Below are 16,889 nucleotides of genomic sequence, written 5' to 3'. Positions count from 1 at the left end.
TGAAACAGAACAGAACTCAGCTCCGGTGTTTAGTAGACATTATGGAGGGAAAACAGGATTCCAGGACGGAAGTTTCTCTTTTTGACAAATGCGTTTTATACAGAAAAAAAAGTGTGAAATCCGAATCACTGAGTGCATCAAGAAATCAGAATCGTTCTGCTTTCATTCCTGAAACACGGAAGGTATTTAAATAAGCAGGAAAACAAAGTGGATGGATGTTTGTTTTTTTTAAAACCCTGCTTAGTGACAGGACTGCAAATATTCTCTTTTTCTCTCTTTCCTACTTGTTTGGCCCCGAAACCCATGGTGTGTCTCTTTAATGCTTTTTGTGGGTCTCTTCCTCCCTCTGCTCTTTTCTCCTTCTCAGTGGAAACTTTAATGGCTTCCTGCTCTAAATACAAGGCAGTTTCTCTCAGCGAAACAAGAACAGCACAAATAAGACGTGCTTTATTTACACCCACAGAACAGACGTGTGAATGTGTACCTGGGGAGGGATGGTTTTTAAACGAGAGAGAGAGAGAGAGAGAGAGAGAGAGAGAGAGAGAGAGAGAGAGAGAGAGAGAGAGAGAGAGAGAGAAAGAAAGAGAGAGAGAGAAACTTGTTTATGTGTTTAATTATGCATTAGTGATCTTCTATAATAATAATTTCTATATATTTTCTAGGTAGAAGAGATGCAGGGACTCTAAACAGATACTAATACAGATACAAACAGAAAGTGCGTGCGTGTGTGTGTGTGTGTGTGTCTTTCTGTCCGTCTGTGTGTGTGTGTGTGTGTGTGTGTCTTTCTGTCTGTCTGTGTGTGTGTGTGTCTGTCTGTCTTTCTTTCTGTCTGTCTGTGTGTCTGTGTGTGTCTTTCTTTCTGTCTGTCTGTCTGTGTGTGTGTGTGTGTGTGTGTGTGTGTGTGTGTGTGTGTGTGTGTGTGTGTGTGTGTGTGTGTGTGTATAAACACTGGGATTCTCCAGACACCAAAAAATAAACTGATGTGAAGAAAAAAATCATCTCAGAAGAATCCTCAGTTCGGGTATTTGTAGTGTTTTTTGTACAAATAGTGAATTTCACAAAATAAAAAATAATAGAAAAAAACCCTTTTGGTTTAAGCCACACCCACTTTTGGGCAAATTCCGAATACAAAAACAAACATCCAAAGCTCTGTACAGATGCAGATACAAATACAGATTGTGTTTCATTGTTCCACCCATTGTAACTATGTAAACCATGAACAATTCATCTGTTATTGCTGGAGGAAAAAAAAAGTCTGCCCTTCGATCCAAACAACAACAGCAGCAGCTTCACTGAGGTTCACGTGAAGAACGTTTCTGCTGCATTGTAACTATTTTGATCGTGTAAGAAATAATACACCAAAATACGCAGAGATGCTTTAATATACTTCTCGAGCAAAAAGCCAGACGAGCGCACAGTCTGGGGTATAAAAGAAAACATGGCAATAAAAGGATTGAAATGCAGCAATGTGAGAATATGGATAAACTTTGAGGAGCCCAGCACGAGGCTACAAACCGAAAGGGAGAGAAAAGGCTGACAAAGATAATACATTTGGAGCGCTCTGTTCTTACGATTAGAGAACCACAGAGAACCAGACTGTCAGACTCCAGCCAACACAAAACGCACGCTAACGCTATAACCATCTTATTGTAATTAGCTCTGAATAATGACTCTGGTTTAATCTTTAATGTTATACATACGTTTCTCTTTACACTTTCAGGGGACATTATTGTGTGTATTTGTGCACACACTATACATTGCATGTAAATAGAGAGACTATAAAACAAGACTCATGCTAAATAATACAAATACAACAGTCGAGCATCTCATTGTAAAAATTTTAACACACATTTATATCTTAAAATTCTCAGGAAAGAACCCGACCTTGGCATGGGAAACAAACACATTATCAATTCCACAGAGTATTAAAAAAATATATTTTGTGTAATTAAAAAATAAATAAATCAGCAACCCATTTTCTCTAGATGGGAAATGACAGAGGTTTAGCTTTTCACTAATTGTTATAATAATATTCTGATCATTTAAGCAATTTTAACATTTAAAAACAATTGTTCATGAAAGGCAGAGGAAAAAATACAATATTGAGGAAAACAGTGATCGAAGTCACATTGAAGAATTCAAATGCAATAACTTTGTGCTCCACTAGAGGGCACAGTTATGCACACTTTATGTACTCATTCTGTAGCCAAACTACACTTTTATCACAATTCATCACAATTCCTTCCATCAGTGTTAGAACAATAGACTCTAACCACAGGAAGTAAAGTCCAGATCTTCTTCTTGTAATGTTATCACTGACACAAACTCCTTTCAGCTGATACACTTCCATATCAGGAAACTACAGACATCAAAACACCATGCAACTGTAAGAAGACAGCAGTAGTGTGGAAAAAGCCTTCAGGGTAAAAGCGAGCATGTCTAGATTATTTTGTTACTGTACTTAAGTAGATTTTTCAACCTACTACTGGTGTAGCTTTATAAACTAGCCTACGTCTGTAGAGCCAATGACAAGAAATAGGTTGATCAGCTGGTGCGCAATGAGAAGAAAAATATTGATCGTGTCTAAACTAAAGAAACAAACCCTGTTTGAAATAGTATAAAATAAAAAGTACAGATTTGTGTTTTATAAGGGAAAGTAAAAAAATTGAAAAATTAATATTGACGTAAAATACTGCTACTAGTAAAATTTTCTTAAGTACAGTAATGAAGTATTTGTACATTGTTACTTCCCTCCTCTTGCTATCACGCACCACAGATGTACGCTAGTTTACTCTAGAAGCTAACAACAAGCGCGGCAGAAGGCAACAAGAGGTATGGGGTTAACAGACAGATGGAGTCTTGATGTAAACAAAGACATTCCTGATCAAAGATCACTTTTTTAACTTGAGTAAAAAAGTGTAGTCAGTACTTATTTTACCAGAGTCTTTAAACGTGAGTATCTGTACTTCTACTTGAATGAAGGATGTGTGTAGTTTTGCCGTCTCTGCTGCCAGAAGACTGAACACAACCCTGAACACACTTCCAACACGACCGTGACATGGCTGGGGTTCTGAATGAACAGGAAGCACCGGGAAACACCAGGCTGAGGGTGCGAAAAAAAATGGAAGAGTATGATATTCTGAAACCCACTCCAGCCAGAATCCCAGTGAATGGATCATTCCACACCATTAGATCTATTCAGCATGCTGGAAGCAGGCTATAGACGACCGGAGGCCAAGAGGCCATTAGTCCCTCTCGCGCAGTGACAGGGCCAGGAAATCACGTCTTAAACTGGACAGCACACTGGCCAGACTCGGCTTAGAGTAATGGACATGGCTGGCACTCCATATACCCCTCATGGAGAGAGCCCAGAAAGAGCTTTTATATCCCCTCAGGGGGAAAGTTGTTGAAGCCTTTGGCAATGGGTTTAAAGTGTTTTGGTTTGCCATGCAAGACTGGGTTCCTACTTATCTTGTAAATTATCTAATAAAAGTTATTTTTCCATTCCAAATGTGCCTTAAATGAGCAAATATTTCTATTTGGTTTTGATATATTATAGTCCTACAGGTTGACAGTTTGATACTGAAACTATATCTGGCTTTTTATTTCTTTTAGTAAATTAATTATATTTGTAGACCTTATAGTCAAGACCATCATTATTAAGTAAAAGACAAGTCCAAAACCAGGACTAGCAAAGATCGAGACCAGGAGGAGCAAGGTCAAATCAAGAAGTCCAAAATAAAGCAAGAGCAAGTTAAGACCTTTATATTGTGTTCAAGGTCATGCATTTACTTAAAGTACTGCACTTCATTTGTGCATTTCCTGAAGAAGGAATAACTTCTTGTCAAATTTGTGTGAAACTAAATAACTGAAATCTAAGAAAAGTCCAAGTTAATACAAACACGTATAACATGTGGTTACTGATTAATCAGTTTTGCAGATTAACCTGCACCAAAATTTGATTGCTGGAACTATAGGCAAAAATCCATACCGATAGTTTTTCCGGCTTGCGGTCCACTGTCATTACGAGAGCGGCCTCTAGAGGTGAATAACGCCACGAGCTGTTTGTTTTTACATGTGAAGCTGTGTGCTGCACAGAGAGAGCTATATTTATTATTTCACATTTTTTTATTTACAATTATATTTATTTAGCACATTTTAATGATTCTGTACTGTTTAAAATTTTTAATTATTGTAATTAAGTCTAGTATTTTACATGAAGCATGCTTGTTTTTTATTCAGTATCTATTTTAAAAACTATCGGTTGATTCATCGGTTATCGGTCAACCTCTAATAAAAACTGATCTTATTATCCTACAATCTGAGTTAGAGTTTTTTTTAAATACCATAATATTGCATCAAATTATTGAAAAATAATAAACTACATTATTTACATACACACATATGATCAGAACTTCTCATTATGGCCAAAAAAACTGCAACACTGAATTTTTATGACCTCAAAATCCTACACTGTAATTGTGTATTAAATAAAAAATAAACAGAAAATTCTGTTTGTTTATTCTTATTTAACTGTTCATTTTAGTTTATTTTTGCAGTTTGTAATAATATATATCTAAGCTCACAGCCTGGGCGTGTGTTCTAGAGTCCCTTTGTGAAGCACAGGTTTCCAATCATGGTCCTGGAGAACCTCCTGTTCTGCACGGTTTTGTGTTTTTCCAGCTCTAGCAGACCCACATCATCTCAGGAAACCCTGTTAATTAGTTAAATGGCTGATTTGGTGTTGGGAGTCGAGAAAACACTATAATATGCAGGACGAAGCATAATCCAAGTATTTCAGAATCGGGAACCTGTGATTTAAAGTATGGCCCCAGATCTTTATAAATAATTAAGAAGAAAACTGTCCAACTACTTGTGGTCTCCTAAGAATTTTTCACGTATTTAATAGTGTTGTGGTTCCTGTATGGTTTAGTAAAACTGACACTCTGTATTTTAGGATTGTTTGGTCAACAGACCGAATGCACAAGTTTTGATTCCTTAATCAAAATTAGGATTGCGTATTGACCAGGCAGCTCTGCGTTGCCAGCAGACACAAGTGAGAGAGTACAGAGTGTCCCAGTGCTTGAAAAAGAGGCACGCAATTCTCGACTGAGGTACTTGGGGCCACTAAGAGCCTTCCAGCAGGGCTTAATTGTGTGAGCCATGGTGGCTTTGATGAAGAGACAGCAGGCGCTGGGCTTTTCTCAAGGGCACGGTGCCCAAGAGGATGCCTCTCAAACCAAGGTCCCAAGTGGAATTTCAATAGTTTAGGCATCTTGAGAAAACCACAATAAGCGTATGGATGCATTAATGAGCAATTCAAGCACGCTGGAAAAGCCGCAAGTGGGTGTGTGGAGGTGTGAAACAGGCGACCTTGTCACCCTGGAACAATCGGGGGAGAGGCAGCAGGGAGGCAAGTGGCCGTCGTCTCAGATTTGAGATCAGCAGAGTGGGGAACCTGGGGAACTGGAAACTGATCTCCTGGCAGGAGTCTTCTAAAGCTTCCAGACACACAGACATATAAACTGGACCTGTATGCAGGGAAAAGTCTTAGGGACACAGATATAGTTTAAAATAAAACTAATAAAACTATTTCAGGGCTTTCGCACTCAAACCCATACAGTACAAACTGCCCTCAGGGTAGACTGAATGTGCCCCTTTCTCACCTGCTACCAGAGGTGGGAAGTATCGAAGTACAAAAACTTTGTAGTCCTTTTTTATATCAATATTTTACAGTATTTTACTCATCACATCATTTACACAAATATCTGTATTTTCTGCATCATTCATCATTTCCTGTCTCTCACACACCACAGACGTAGACTAGATTCTGAAGCTCACAATGAGCAGGCAGAAGGCAGTAAGAAGTTTGGGGTTAACGTGGATGAGACAGAAGGAGTCAGTGATGAGAACATGACTGAGAACAGAGACATTCCTGATCATCATCATCTTTTCTCTGCTTGTGGTTTATATGGTGATCTTCAGTCTTTTATATTAATATATTAATATGATAAGGGGCAGTTTCCAGCGTGACACTAAAACAGGTCGTAATAATCACTACTTTTTAACTGAAGAACATCTCAAAGTTCTTTACTTTAACTTTAGTGAAAAAGTGCAGTCAGAACTTTAACATTTACCAGAATCATTTAAAACATCAGTATCTGCACTACTGAGTGAAGGACGTGTGGACTTTTACCACCTCTGCCTGATACCATGCAGGATTACTAGATGGTGTAAAAAAAAAAAAGTACAAAGTAATATGGAATGAGATCAGCCGTTTGATTGAATGCAAAAAAAGTAGGCATTACCAATGTGAAGGCATCTCAGATTCCAGCAGCGTGCCCTCAACTGCTATGACAGAGGATTTGGTGACGACAGGAAATACGTGTAAGAGTGTGAGTGTGAGTGTGAGCGAGAAAAAGGGAGAGAGAGAGAGAGAGAGAGAGAGAGAGAGAAAGAGAGAGAGAGAGACATCATTTCGATGGACACTATGAACAACAGTAGCAGTCTATACCCTGACCTCTTCTTCACCTGCTAATGATTTCTCCAGTCCCATCTGTTCCCTCTCCGACATTTGCGCTCCCTCTGCTCTAAGCCAGTTCATCACTTTTATTTACATTCTTCCCGTTACTTGCCATCTCCTACCCCTGTTTATGAATCAGCTGTTCAGATCTCCCTTGTCCCTGTCAAGTGATCCCCAGCTCGTCCTCCACCTGGGTTAATACTTATTTGGCTTTCGTTCTTGGACATCCTTCTTTATCCCAGGCCCAAAATGAGTTTCATCCACTCTGTAACTCTCAACACATACTAAAACTCCCTGGTCAGGTATAACCCAAGTCCTCTAGTCGGAGAATAAATGTTGAAGCAGTTACACCAGAAAGCAATTACAGATAAATTCAAGATATATTATAACAAGTCAGTCCTGATATCTGTAGTCCTTCTCTTGTGGTGTGTAACAGTAACTCTTGCTTTGCATTTCCAGAGTTCCTACACACTTTTCATAAAAAAAAAATAAAAAAAATAAAAAAAAATCAGACTTTTCCAGACTCAAATACACAAACTTCCCTAAAGATATTCAAGACCATATTTAACATCTGAAATAATCATTTAAATTTCCAACTTTAAAGTGCGTTACGTTATAATCTCTGTTTTCCGTGTGTTTAGTTGCACGGTCGTAGCGCTGTACTGTCACGGCAACTGCTGCCTCACAACATAAGAACCAATCACAGCTGTGCAGATGATGCAGATGGAAGCATCTTACGTTTTGCTCATGCACGGTACACGGATGCAAGCGTTTCAGACGTTTCGGTGTGGATGAGCAACTTCTGGAAAATGATTGAAAACGTAATTGTGGACCTGAATCGTTTTTTTTTCCGAATGCATGTAGAAGCGGAAGTTTTCGTGTTGGAAATAAACCACACAAATCCACAGTTCAGACTTTTCACCCATTTCTGTGTCAAACATGAATATTTCTCCTGTTACTTTTTCAGAACATAAGTTTGGAGAAGGGAACTAAAGAAATGTTGAATGACAGGTAGACTCATTTAAGGAATCATTTAAACCTGTAGTTTGCTTACAGCGTCAGACCTGATCAGCGTAGATCTGAGAAAACATCACTTCCTGCTTTCGTGTCTCTGTAGTTCACAGACGATCGTCAATTTGGTGCTCACTGGTGTGAACACTTTCCTCTACCTGCTATTACTCTACTGGCTTCACTTCTTGTGCGGCTGCTTTGTAGTTTCGGGACACGTTAAAGCCGATGAGCAGCCATGCATGGGTGCTGAAAAAAAGAATGAATCAGCCTTTTTTTAGTGAAACTGAGATCCAGGACATACCACTGCTAATTCTGTGGCTTAAACCACATGTTAAATTCACCTTCTAACGCCCTCTCTCTGTCTGTCTGTCTCTCTCCATCTCTATCAAGCACAATGCCAGGTCACTGCTGCATTGCTGCTGACTTTAATACAGGACGTTGCCCCGGGCAACCCAAATTTTGTGTTTGGTAATAACAGACACTAACAAAAAAAAGGACAGGACATGAAACTGGGGCTGGGCTGAAGGTGTGTGCAGACATGTAGGAGCTCTAGACTTGGCCTTTGTAGTGCCTTCCTCCCTCCGTCCCTATTGGTATTTACAGCCTGGAGACACGCAGACAACATGTACACTGGGTGTATTCAGATTGTAACAGAAGGAGACGCAGGGTGATTACTGAGATGAGGTGGGAGTTGAAGACCGAAAAACAGTTATTTTAAATTTCTTCCTTCTTTTTTTTTGACAATGATACATCCGATCTCTAGCCATGTCCCAGGTGTGGAGGTAAGTGAAAAGAAAAAAAAAACATACCTTGTAGCGCATCTTAGGGCAAGAATGGATGTAAAAGCCCAGATAGTAGTAGGAGAGCTTGGGGGACTGCTTCTGCAAATGCCTGGTGAAGGCGATCTCCCTAATGCAAAAATAAATAAAAACAAATAATTTACAAATTACTATGTAATTAATTAGCTAATTAATGAATGATCTGTACTAATAAACCATACATTTTATTATCCAGTATATAGATACATAAAGTATTGACCTGTTACGACGTTAGAATACAGTAATCAGCATTTTATACATTTATAGGGTCAATTTATCCTCCTGAATCCGGCAGCTTGTGTACATTCTAACAATATGTAAATCCACAAAACAGGCAATCATGGAAATATTTTTTATTGACTGTAGTTTCCGTCACCTCCATTTTTTAGTCACTGGAGAAATTTATATTTGCACATGTCCCAATTTTCATAATATCACGATTGTAGTTTTCTAAAAATAAATCCATTATATGATCAACGCTCTCAGTGCTGCTCTTTACCAGCAGCCAGCACAGGAATTTCCTCACACTTTGTCTCTGATGGATTTGTAATCGCAGCTTTTGTCCTGCATTTTTTATCTGAATTCAATAGCAGCAAAAATGTAGAACCAAAATAAACACAAATTTAAAAAAATGCAAACTTGAATACAAATAAAAAAGTTCACAGATATTCAGCATGGGCTTGTGATGATCTGTCGCTCTAAATAGAGGTGGAGAAGAGGAACTTGAGCTCTCAGACTACACACAGGAAGAGGGTGGAGGATGAATTTAAACTTTATCCTGATGTTTAATCAGTGAGCTTGCGCCACCTGTTTTTCTTTTCTTTTTTCTTTTCGTTTCTCCCCCCTTCTCCTCTTCCTGATCCATTTTCCAGGCTTGTCTTAATGTGCTTTGGATTTCGATAAATAAATGCAGGACAAAGGGAGAAAAAAAAACATCGAACATCACACTCTTTCAGTGTCTTGATGAAAATTTGAGAACTATTGCTGTGAATGTGAGAGAGTATGGAGAAGAAGTGGAGAAGGGGGGGGGGGGGTTAAAAAGAAAATAGATATAGTGGAAAATAAAGCAGAGAAGAGCGACAGAATGAGGGAACGAGAAGGACTAAAGAAGAGAGAGAGAGCGTGAGGAGAGTAAAAGGCGAGGAAGACAGAGGAATGCCAAACAGAGAGGTGCTAGAAGGTCAGCCGGTTGCTGCCAGGTTCCTGGGTTCCCATCCCTTGGTGACAAAGCCTTGCAAATCCATGAATGGGGGGGTGGTGGGTGTGGGGGGTAATGGCTAAGAGAGCCATTCACAAAAAAAGGGATTGGTTGGGGGGAGAAAATAAAGAGAATTGAAACGACACATCCCTCCTTCCTCACATCCCCTGACCCCACCCGCTATATTCTGGCAGCAGCTTGAATCCCCCATTATCTCCTCTTCAGTGAGCTGACACTCCAACACAAGTTAATTATGCCACAGTCCTCACCACAGGACACATGAACCCTACTTCGTATTAATGTAGACGGCCATTTCCCTCTCGCTGACTCACTCACACACACCTCAACTCTCCTTATACAATACACTTCCTGTGTACATTCTGCATTTAAACTAAACTAAACCACACACACACACACACACACACACACACACACACACACACACACACACACACACACACACACACACACACACAGCTATGCTGATGATTCACCATAACATTAAAACCACCAGAATATTGTATAGGTCCTCAGACCTGGTCTCAGCAAAACCTCTGGAGCTGTGCCATGGTACCCATGGTTGTGGAGGTTTCTCATGGTCTTCAGCTTATTGATCAAATTATGCTTCTAACATTGAAGCCGGAAAAACTACCGATATCAGCAAAAATCCACATCGGTAGTTTTTCCGGCTTCCGGTCTGCTGTCTTTACAAGAGCGGCCTCTTGGGGCAAATCACTGACGCCACGTGCTGTTTGTTTTTACACCCGAGACTGCGCGCTGCTGGAGAGCACTATTTTATAGTTATTATTTATAATTTATTCATTATTTAATTCTATTTATTAAAAGTTCAGTACTATTTTTCCATGGAGCGTTATGATTGAGTTTTAATCCAGTATCCATTTTAAAAAATCGGTTATCGGCAAGTACAATTCAACCTAGATATCGTATCGGTAAAATCCACCGTAATATCGTCCGACCTCTAGTTACTCTCTCTACATTCAGCTCAATTGATGATTATTTCACTTACATCTTTCTTCATATTGTTTCAAGAGGTTTTCCCCCTCATCAACTTCTAAATCCGGATTTCTACAAAGACACCTTGTGCCTGTTATATATAAATATAGATTTGGCTTATAATATAATTTATAAATGTGCATATAATATAAAATATACACAATAGAATTGACACATATTCAAAACAAACTGAATATTCGAGAGTGTAGAATCTGTGTGTGTAAAATCTGAAACCACTTACAACCCCAGGATCCTGTAGATCTGAGATACTGAAATAATAACACTTGTGGCCAGCAGACCATTTATTAAACACCACCACATCCTGAACCTAGGAGCACTTACACACTTCATCAATCACACTCTCACACATACACACACACTCTCTCACACACACAGAGCAGCTGACCCAAATGCTGACAGCAGCTGCTTTAGGTAGAACCCAGACCCCAGTCCATGCTCCACTTTCCCCTTCAGAAGGCCTCCTGCTGGATATTCCTTTCTCCTCCAGAACACACGCTGAAAAATCGAATGTCTACTACAATCAAGTGAAGAAGCTATTGTTCAGGTAGCGAGTTTTGAGACCTGGCCTTCTAGATAGAGCGAACCTGAATGTGCGCAAAATCCTTAAACGCACACGTTACACGTGATGTATAAAACAACTTTCATGTGAGATGTTTGTGAGAATGTGAGAAGCACCTGAGAGCGGAATAGGATCCGAGCGAGAGGAAGGCAAAGTCCGGGTGGTAGTAGAGGTAGACTGAGGAGACGCAGTTAGGAAGGATGTCGATGACGCCCACGGCTATGATACGTCCGTCTAACCAGTACTGCTGGTGAAAGGAGCCGTAGCCCATATCAGGTCCATCAGGAGACGTCTCCGCCTGTTTATTTATTTCAAAAATAAAAAGGAACCCAGAGTGAGTTAATATGGAAACATGGTGGAGTATAAAAGTAAGATATCTGCATGAAGATCCAAGTCACGTGCTGCAGTTCACAACAAACATCAGAATGGAGTAAAAAGTACAGGCTCCTCAACACTGAAACAAAGATGGGAGCAGACTAACTTTTTCAGAAACTTTATTCTCAAACCCAAATATGTCTGGTTTTAATTTAACTGTAACACACTCGATGTGGTGGTGCTGTTCTTGGTACCTCAACAAAAATAAAACCGCAGCAGCCTCTCCGGAATCCGCCCCCTTCCCGAGCACAAAGCAAGTGTTTGGGATAAAATAAAAAGATCCCTCTTATATTTTATACCTCCAGTACACGTTGTACACGTGCAGTGGTTTCCCAAATGATCAAACAGAACCGGTGCACACACAATTCTCACACAAATTCTGCAGAAGAAAACATTCATGTTTGAATGGCTGGAAATCCAGAAACGCGTTTTGATGGTGTTTGAATGTACTGCAGGATCATGGTGTACACAACAGTAGCTTGCTAATTGCTCCCAAATGTGGGGTTTGCTCATGTGTGTGTTGGGTTCTCAAGTCACTAGAGGTATTTTAATAAAAAACCCAGCAGGGGCTAAATCGATATCCAAACCACGAAGAAGAGGAAATAAGTGTCAGCGTCTCTGTATTACAAAAAAATAACGCATCTCGTTCTTGGTCTCCACAAAACAGCTTCAAACTGCTTTTTATCTTCAGCACTATTTATCACGAAAACACTCAGACACAATGTATTATAAATGACCCAATCCGCTAGTCATGTGACCTTCCCGAGATCGTAAACCCCTACTTATTTATTACAATCAAACGCCGGGAGCGAGATGGACGTCTCTAGGTTTTCGCCTTGTGACTTCAAACGGCTCAGTGGGAGGGCGAGGGTTCAGCCAGCGTCAGTAACGGGATCTTGTCCACTCTCTCCCCACCCCCTCGCCTCAACCCATCTGGGCCCAGTTAGCCGCGATGGAATGCACTCGTTATCACGCTAATCCTGCACCCCGAGAGGCTCGGCGTGCCGCTGCCAGCCAAATTACACACACTCATAACGCCCAGTACACTTAAACCCCAGGTACTGCCATGACCCATCCCACCCAGAGAGAGCTGGCACTGGACTAATCCTACCCGAGCTTCTGGAAGAACAAAAAAAACAAACAATTACAGTATATATATATATATATATATATATATATATATATATATATATATATTCCCTTTATTTCCAATAGCATTCCACATGCTTATTATTTTCATACAGTCTTCTCATCAAAGCATTAGAAAAGTGTGTTAGAAGACATTTCAGGTGAAGTGCCGTGCCTCAGACTGATCAAGTGGAGAATTTTTATCCCATGGAGAAATACGATTTTATTCAGTAACGGATTAGCGCTGATGAATACAGGTGCTCGTTTATTGACTTAAAAAAATAAAAACAAATAAACAAACGCACTTGGCTCGTTCGTACTTTTCCAGGCTTATGTCATTTGGCAAATATTCAAACGTTTGATCCGAATTGTTTTACGGTCGTTTCTGTTCGGTCTGAGCATGTGCAACGGTTTAAACCTTAAGCGTGTGCTCGGAGTTTTGTGATCAAACAAAAACCAACACCATCGTCTGTGAAGAATAAGCAAAGAAGTTATCGTCGTGACCCGAGCGTCACCTCACCGGACAGGTGACGAGTCCAGGTTATCCGCCATGACAGCCAGAAAAGCATGCACACAAAGAAAAGAAAAAAGAAAAAAAAAACTAACACAAAATCACTCGCACATGGTGCCTCAGTTCTCTGAGTTGGCGCTTTGTTACTCACACACAGAAGCCCTGAGTGAAAGCTGAGGCAGTTAACATTCCTCAACCCCTGACTATACAACAATAACACCAAATGGCCCAAATTAACTCTCCGACAGTAAATACAGAGCAGGTACCTGCATCACTGCTGCAGACCTATAAACCATCCGGTTCCACTAAACACATCCCAATCAATTTGACTTCTACAGACGTATATTTTAACACTGAACATTGTCTCAAAGCAACTTTAGAGAATGTAAGAATTATAGAACGAAATTCACTAATATTTACGTTGATGTGTATTTATCCCTGATGAGCAATCCCTGAGTGTGGCAAGGAACAACTCCCATAGATGGTATGAGGAAGAAAACTTGGGAGGAACCAGAAAGAAAAGGTTTACATTATCCATTCAACACCAACTCCTCCATTCCAGAGCCTTTTAAATGTTCAATGATGGAGAAACACCATATTTCCTAATAAATAATGCTTTTAATGTGGACTGACACCAAACCAAACTCCAGCTCTGGAGATCCCACACAGGATCAACAGTTTAGATAATCATGGTCACATATATACACTCCAGATGCACTTCAGTCTCTCACCAAAGCAGTCAGTTTGCACTCACAGAGTGAAAAAAAAAAAAAGGTTTGGTAATGCTTCAAGGCGTTACCCGGCATGCCGTCCAGATATTCGCTCATCTCTCAGCACTGAAAGAGGCTTCCTGTCTCTTGCAGCAGGGGGTTGCACAATACTCTCCATTCCAAGTTCCTGGAGGAACACACCGGCTATGAAGACAATCACTAGGGTTTGTGAGTTAAGAAAAAATAGAAATCACTTGTGACAGTCTTCATGCACACACACAAAAAAAAAAAATTTATAAGTATGAAATATATAAGTGCAAATAGTGATTGAAGTTTCTGTGTGCTCACAGACCTCTCAGTACCCTTTACCCTTTCAGTAAAACCGTCCACCAATCAGAACAAACGAATAAATGAGCAAAACTACACCATTTCTACACCATTTCTGCCAGACAGGTTGAGAAGACTAAATTTACCATCCACAAAATCCAGCATTATCTGGAAGAACAGAAAATGCCTCTTCCAAACACTAGATCTTGAAAATGCAATACAGACCAAAAGTGGCTGTTAGATACGGTATCACACACCCTGATCCTGAACTGGACCGCTGTGACTGCGACTCACGGTGTGACTGGGACTTGAATCTGATGCTGGGGTTTGTAGTTTTTGAGGTGTGAGGGAATGTAATTTAACCCAGATTGAGCTCGCGTTGTTCCCGGCTTCACAAATCGCACTGCTGGTGATTTCCAGGTGGGTGTGATTGAGTGTGTGTTTGTTTACCACAGCAGTTGAGTAAGGGGCAGTGACATCAGAGCGTGTGTGTGTGTGTGTGTGTGTGTGTGTGTGTGTGTGTGTGTGTGGAGAAATTGAGGTTATGGGACAAAAGTGGTACCCGATGTCCATAAAATTTTGACGACTAATTACACAACAGCACTGTTAACAAGCATTTTGCCTACGGACAAACACATCATGGGCCAATAAAAAGCCATTTAGCAAAGCCAAGCAGAAACAAGCTCACAAAATGCGATGCAGGCCTATCTCCGAGCATGGCTAACACACACACACACACACACACACACACACACACACACACACACACACACACACTTGAGCAGAGCTTAAAGTTAGGTCATGTGACCAAAGAACACACCTGGGTATATAAAGGTGAATGGAGAGACAAGACTCTGTGGGCGGAGTTAAAATCAGCCTGATCTTGTGTACAGAGTTCAAATCGCATAGTTGGAAGGGCGAATGAGCTCATGCATACACACACACACACACACACACACACACACACACACACACACACACACACACACACACACAGAGTTAATTTATACCATGTCATTATAAGTGAGTAAACAAGAAAATATAATAACTGATAACCCAATAAAACTGGGCCAAAGATTTCACAGAGCGTCAAATGGGGACTAAATGTGGAATAGGATGTTTAAAAAGTACATACCAATCTTAGTCAGATGTCTGCAAACATTTGGCTTTTGACTTCGACTTTTGTCCACTCACTTCTAAACGGCATTAACAATTTCACTGCAATGCTGGAGAACCTCAGAAGAAGAAGAGATCCACCACTGTCTCCCCTGTTCTGAATAATGGCACCTGTCATTACATTAAATTACAGGTACGCAGACTGTAAAAAAGTCTCAGTGTGGCGCTGTGCAGGTCCCTGAGGCTCTGCTTACTGCTATTTCAAACGGTGCATTAGCATTCTACGTGCTAACGTGCATTTTTTTGTGCTAACGTGAATAAATGCATGTTTAAACACAAGTGTCTCCAAGTCTGTCTGAAGAACATGTTTTTATTCCTCTGAAGGACTGTGAAGAGGAAAACAATGCCAGCTCCATGACCACCACCACCACCACCGGTGAATATTACAGTATTTTATTAAAATGGCCACATACTGTGTATTTAGTGTAATAAACTTACCTCTAGTGGTGAATCACACAGGAATCTTTTAAACTGCAGAGAGGAAAAATAGATGAAATGGTAATTTAGCACAAATAGTTCATACAAATATTCTTGCACAAAATCCATCAACTAAATTATCAAAACAAGCAAAAAAATGTACCAATAAACTGTCGGTTTTAATACCCACAGTATCCGCTCTATCCAATCAGATAGCAAAAGAAGCCTTTGGTGCTAAAGCCAAATGTGACACCAATTAACTACAACAGTTATATTTTCAACCAATCAGCAAGCACCAGTTTAGAAAGAGTTTGGTAAAAACCTGATCCAAGTAACTGAAGAAATGTATGATTTTTTATCTTGTTACGATGGCAGGCAAAAAAACATTCAGTTCTCCACTTTGCGTAGGACCAAACTCTGATGTCTGGGCAATGTTTAGATGCTCTGATGGGACAAATCAACTCCAGAACAGCAGGTCTGTGTACAGTTTCTGCTTTTCAATGGTTACTATTTATTAAAAGTGTTCCAAAAAAAGGAGAACCGGTGACCCGGTGACAAGGCCATGAGCGCCCACTACCAACGCTATCCTGTGGAAGACCTGCTGCAGCCCATATTGCTGCAGAAGAACTTAATACTGGCTCTGATTAAAATGTGTATCTTTGTATTGTAGTATTTGTATTATTGTAACCAGTGGCCTCTTTGAACAGGACCATGCTTGCTGCAACTCTGCAAAAAATGGTTCAGGAACCATCTAAGGAACATGAACAATGAACTCGGACTCCCAATTCTTCTGTGGTATGTGCTGGACAATTAACCTGGATTAAACTTGATTTAGGAGTTCTGGTGCTTCTATTTGAGAGATTTTAGAGATACGACAGCACACCTTCAGAGGTCTTGTGGAGTCCATACCATACCATGACTTGTGGGAGCTGATCTGGTGGCTCAATGGTGGTATTCTGGGTGGTTTTGTCTGATCAGTGTAAATGTGCTGTGATTGGCTGGCGTGAAGTAGACGTTAGGAAAAGACCTGTCTTGCTATCTGATTGGCTAGAACACACATTGCATGATTCAGCATTATAATGATTCCTTAATCCACAAATA

The 16,889-nt window shown here is 40.2% G+C and overlaps 1 protein-coding gene and 1 long non-coding RNA gene across 10 annotated transcripts in view; one reads left to right on the top strand and one right to left on the bottom strand.

The window, feature by feature from the left end:
• Positions 1–16,889, bottom strand: part of ate1 (arginyltransferase 1) — a 57,775-nt gene that overhangs the window by 17,342 nt on the left and 23,544 nt on the right. For all 9 annotated transcript variants that reach the window (XM_083539146.1, XM_083539150.1, XM_083539149.1 and 6 more), the window contains 3 exons: positions 15,810–15,842; positions 11,261–11,442; positions 8,344–8,443 (listed from right to left, as the gene is read on the bottom strand). In XM_083539146.1, coding sequence (XP_083395272.1) covers positions 8,344–8,443; positions 11,261–11,442; positions 15,810–15,842 — 315 coding nt within the window. The remainder of the gene's footprint in view (positions 1–8,343; positions 8,444–11,260; positions 11,443–15,809; positions 15,843–16,889) is intronic.
• LOC310724810 lies at positions 8,265–11,369 on the top strand. The gene is made up of 3 exons (XR_014533172.1): positions 8,265–8,547; positions 8,620–10,226; positions 10,444–11,369. It is a non-coding gene; the product is annotated as an uncharacterized lncRNA (long non-coding RNA).

Source organism: Silurus aristotelis, assembly GCF_946808225.1.
Source record: "Silurus aristotelis genome assembly, chromosome: 4".
Taxonomy (NCBI): Eukaryota; Metazoa; Chordata; class Actinopteri; order Siluriformes; family Siluridae; genus Silurus; species Silurus aristotelis.
This window is presented reverse-complemented; position numbering and strand designations above follow the sequence as displayed.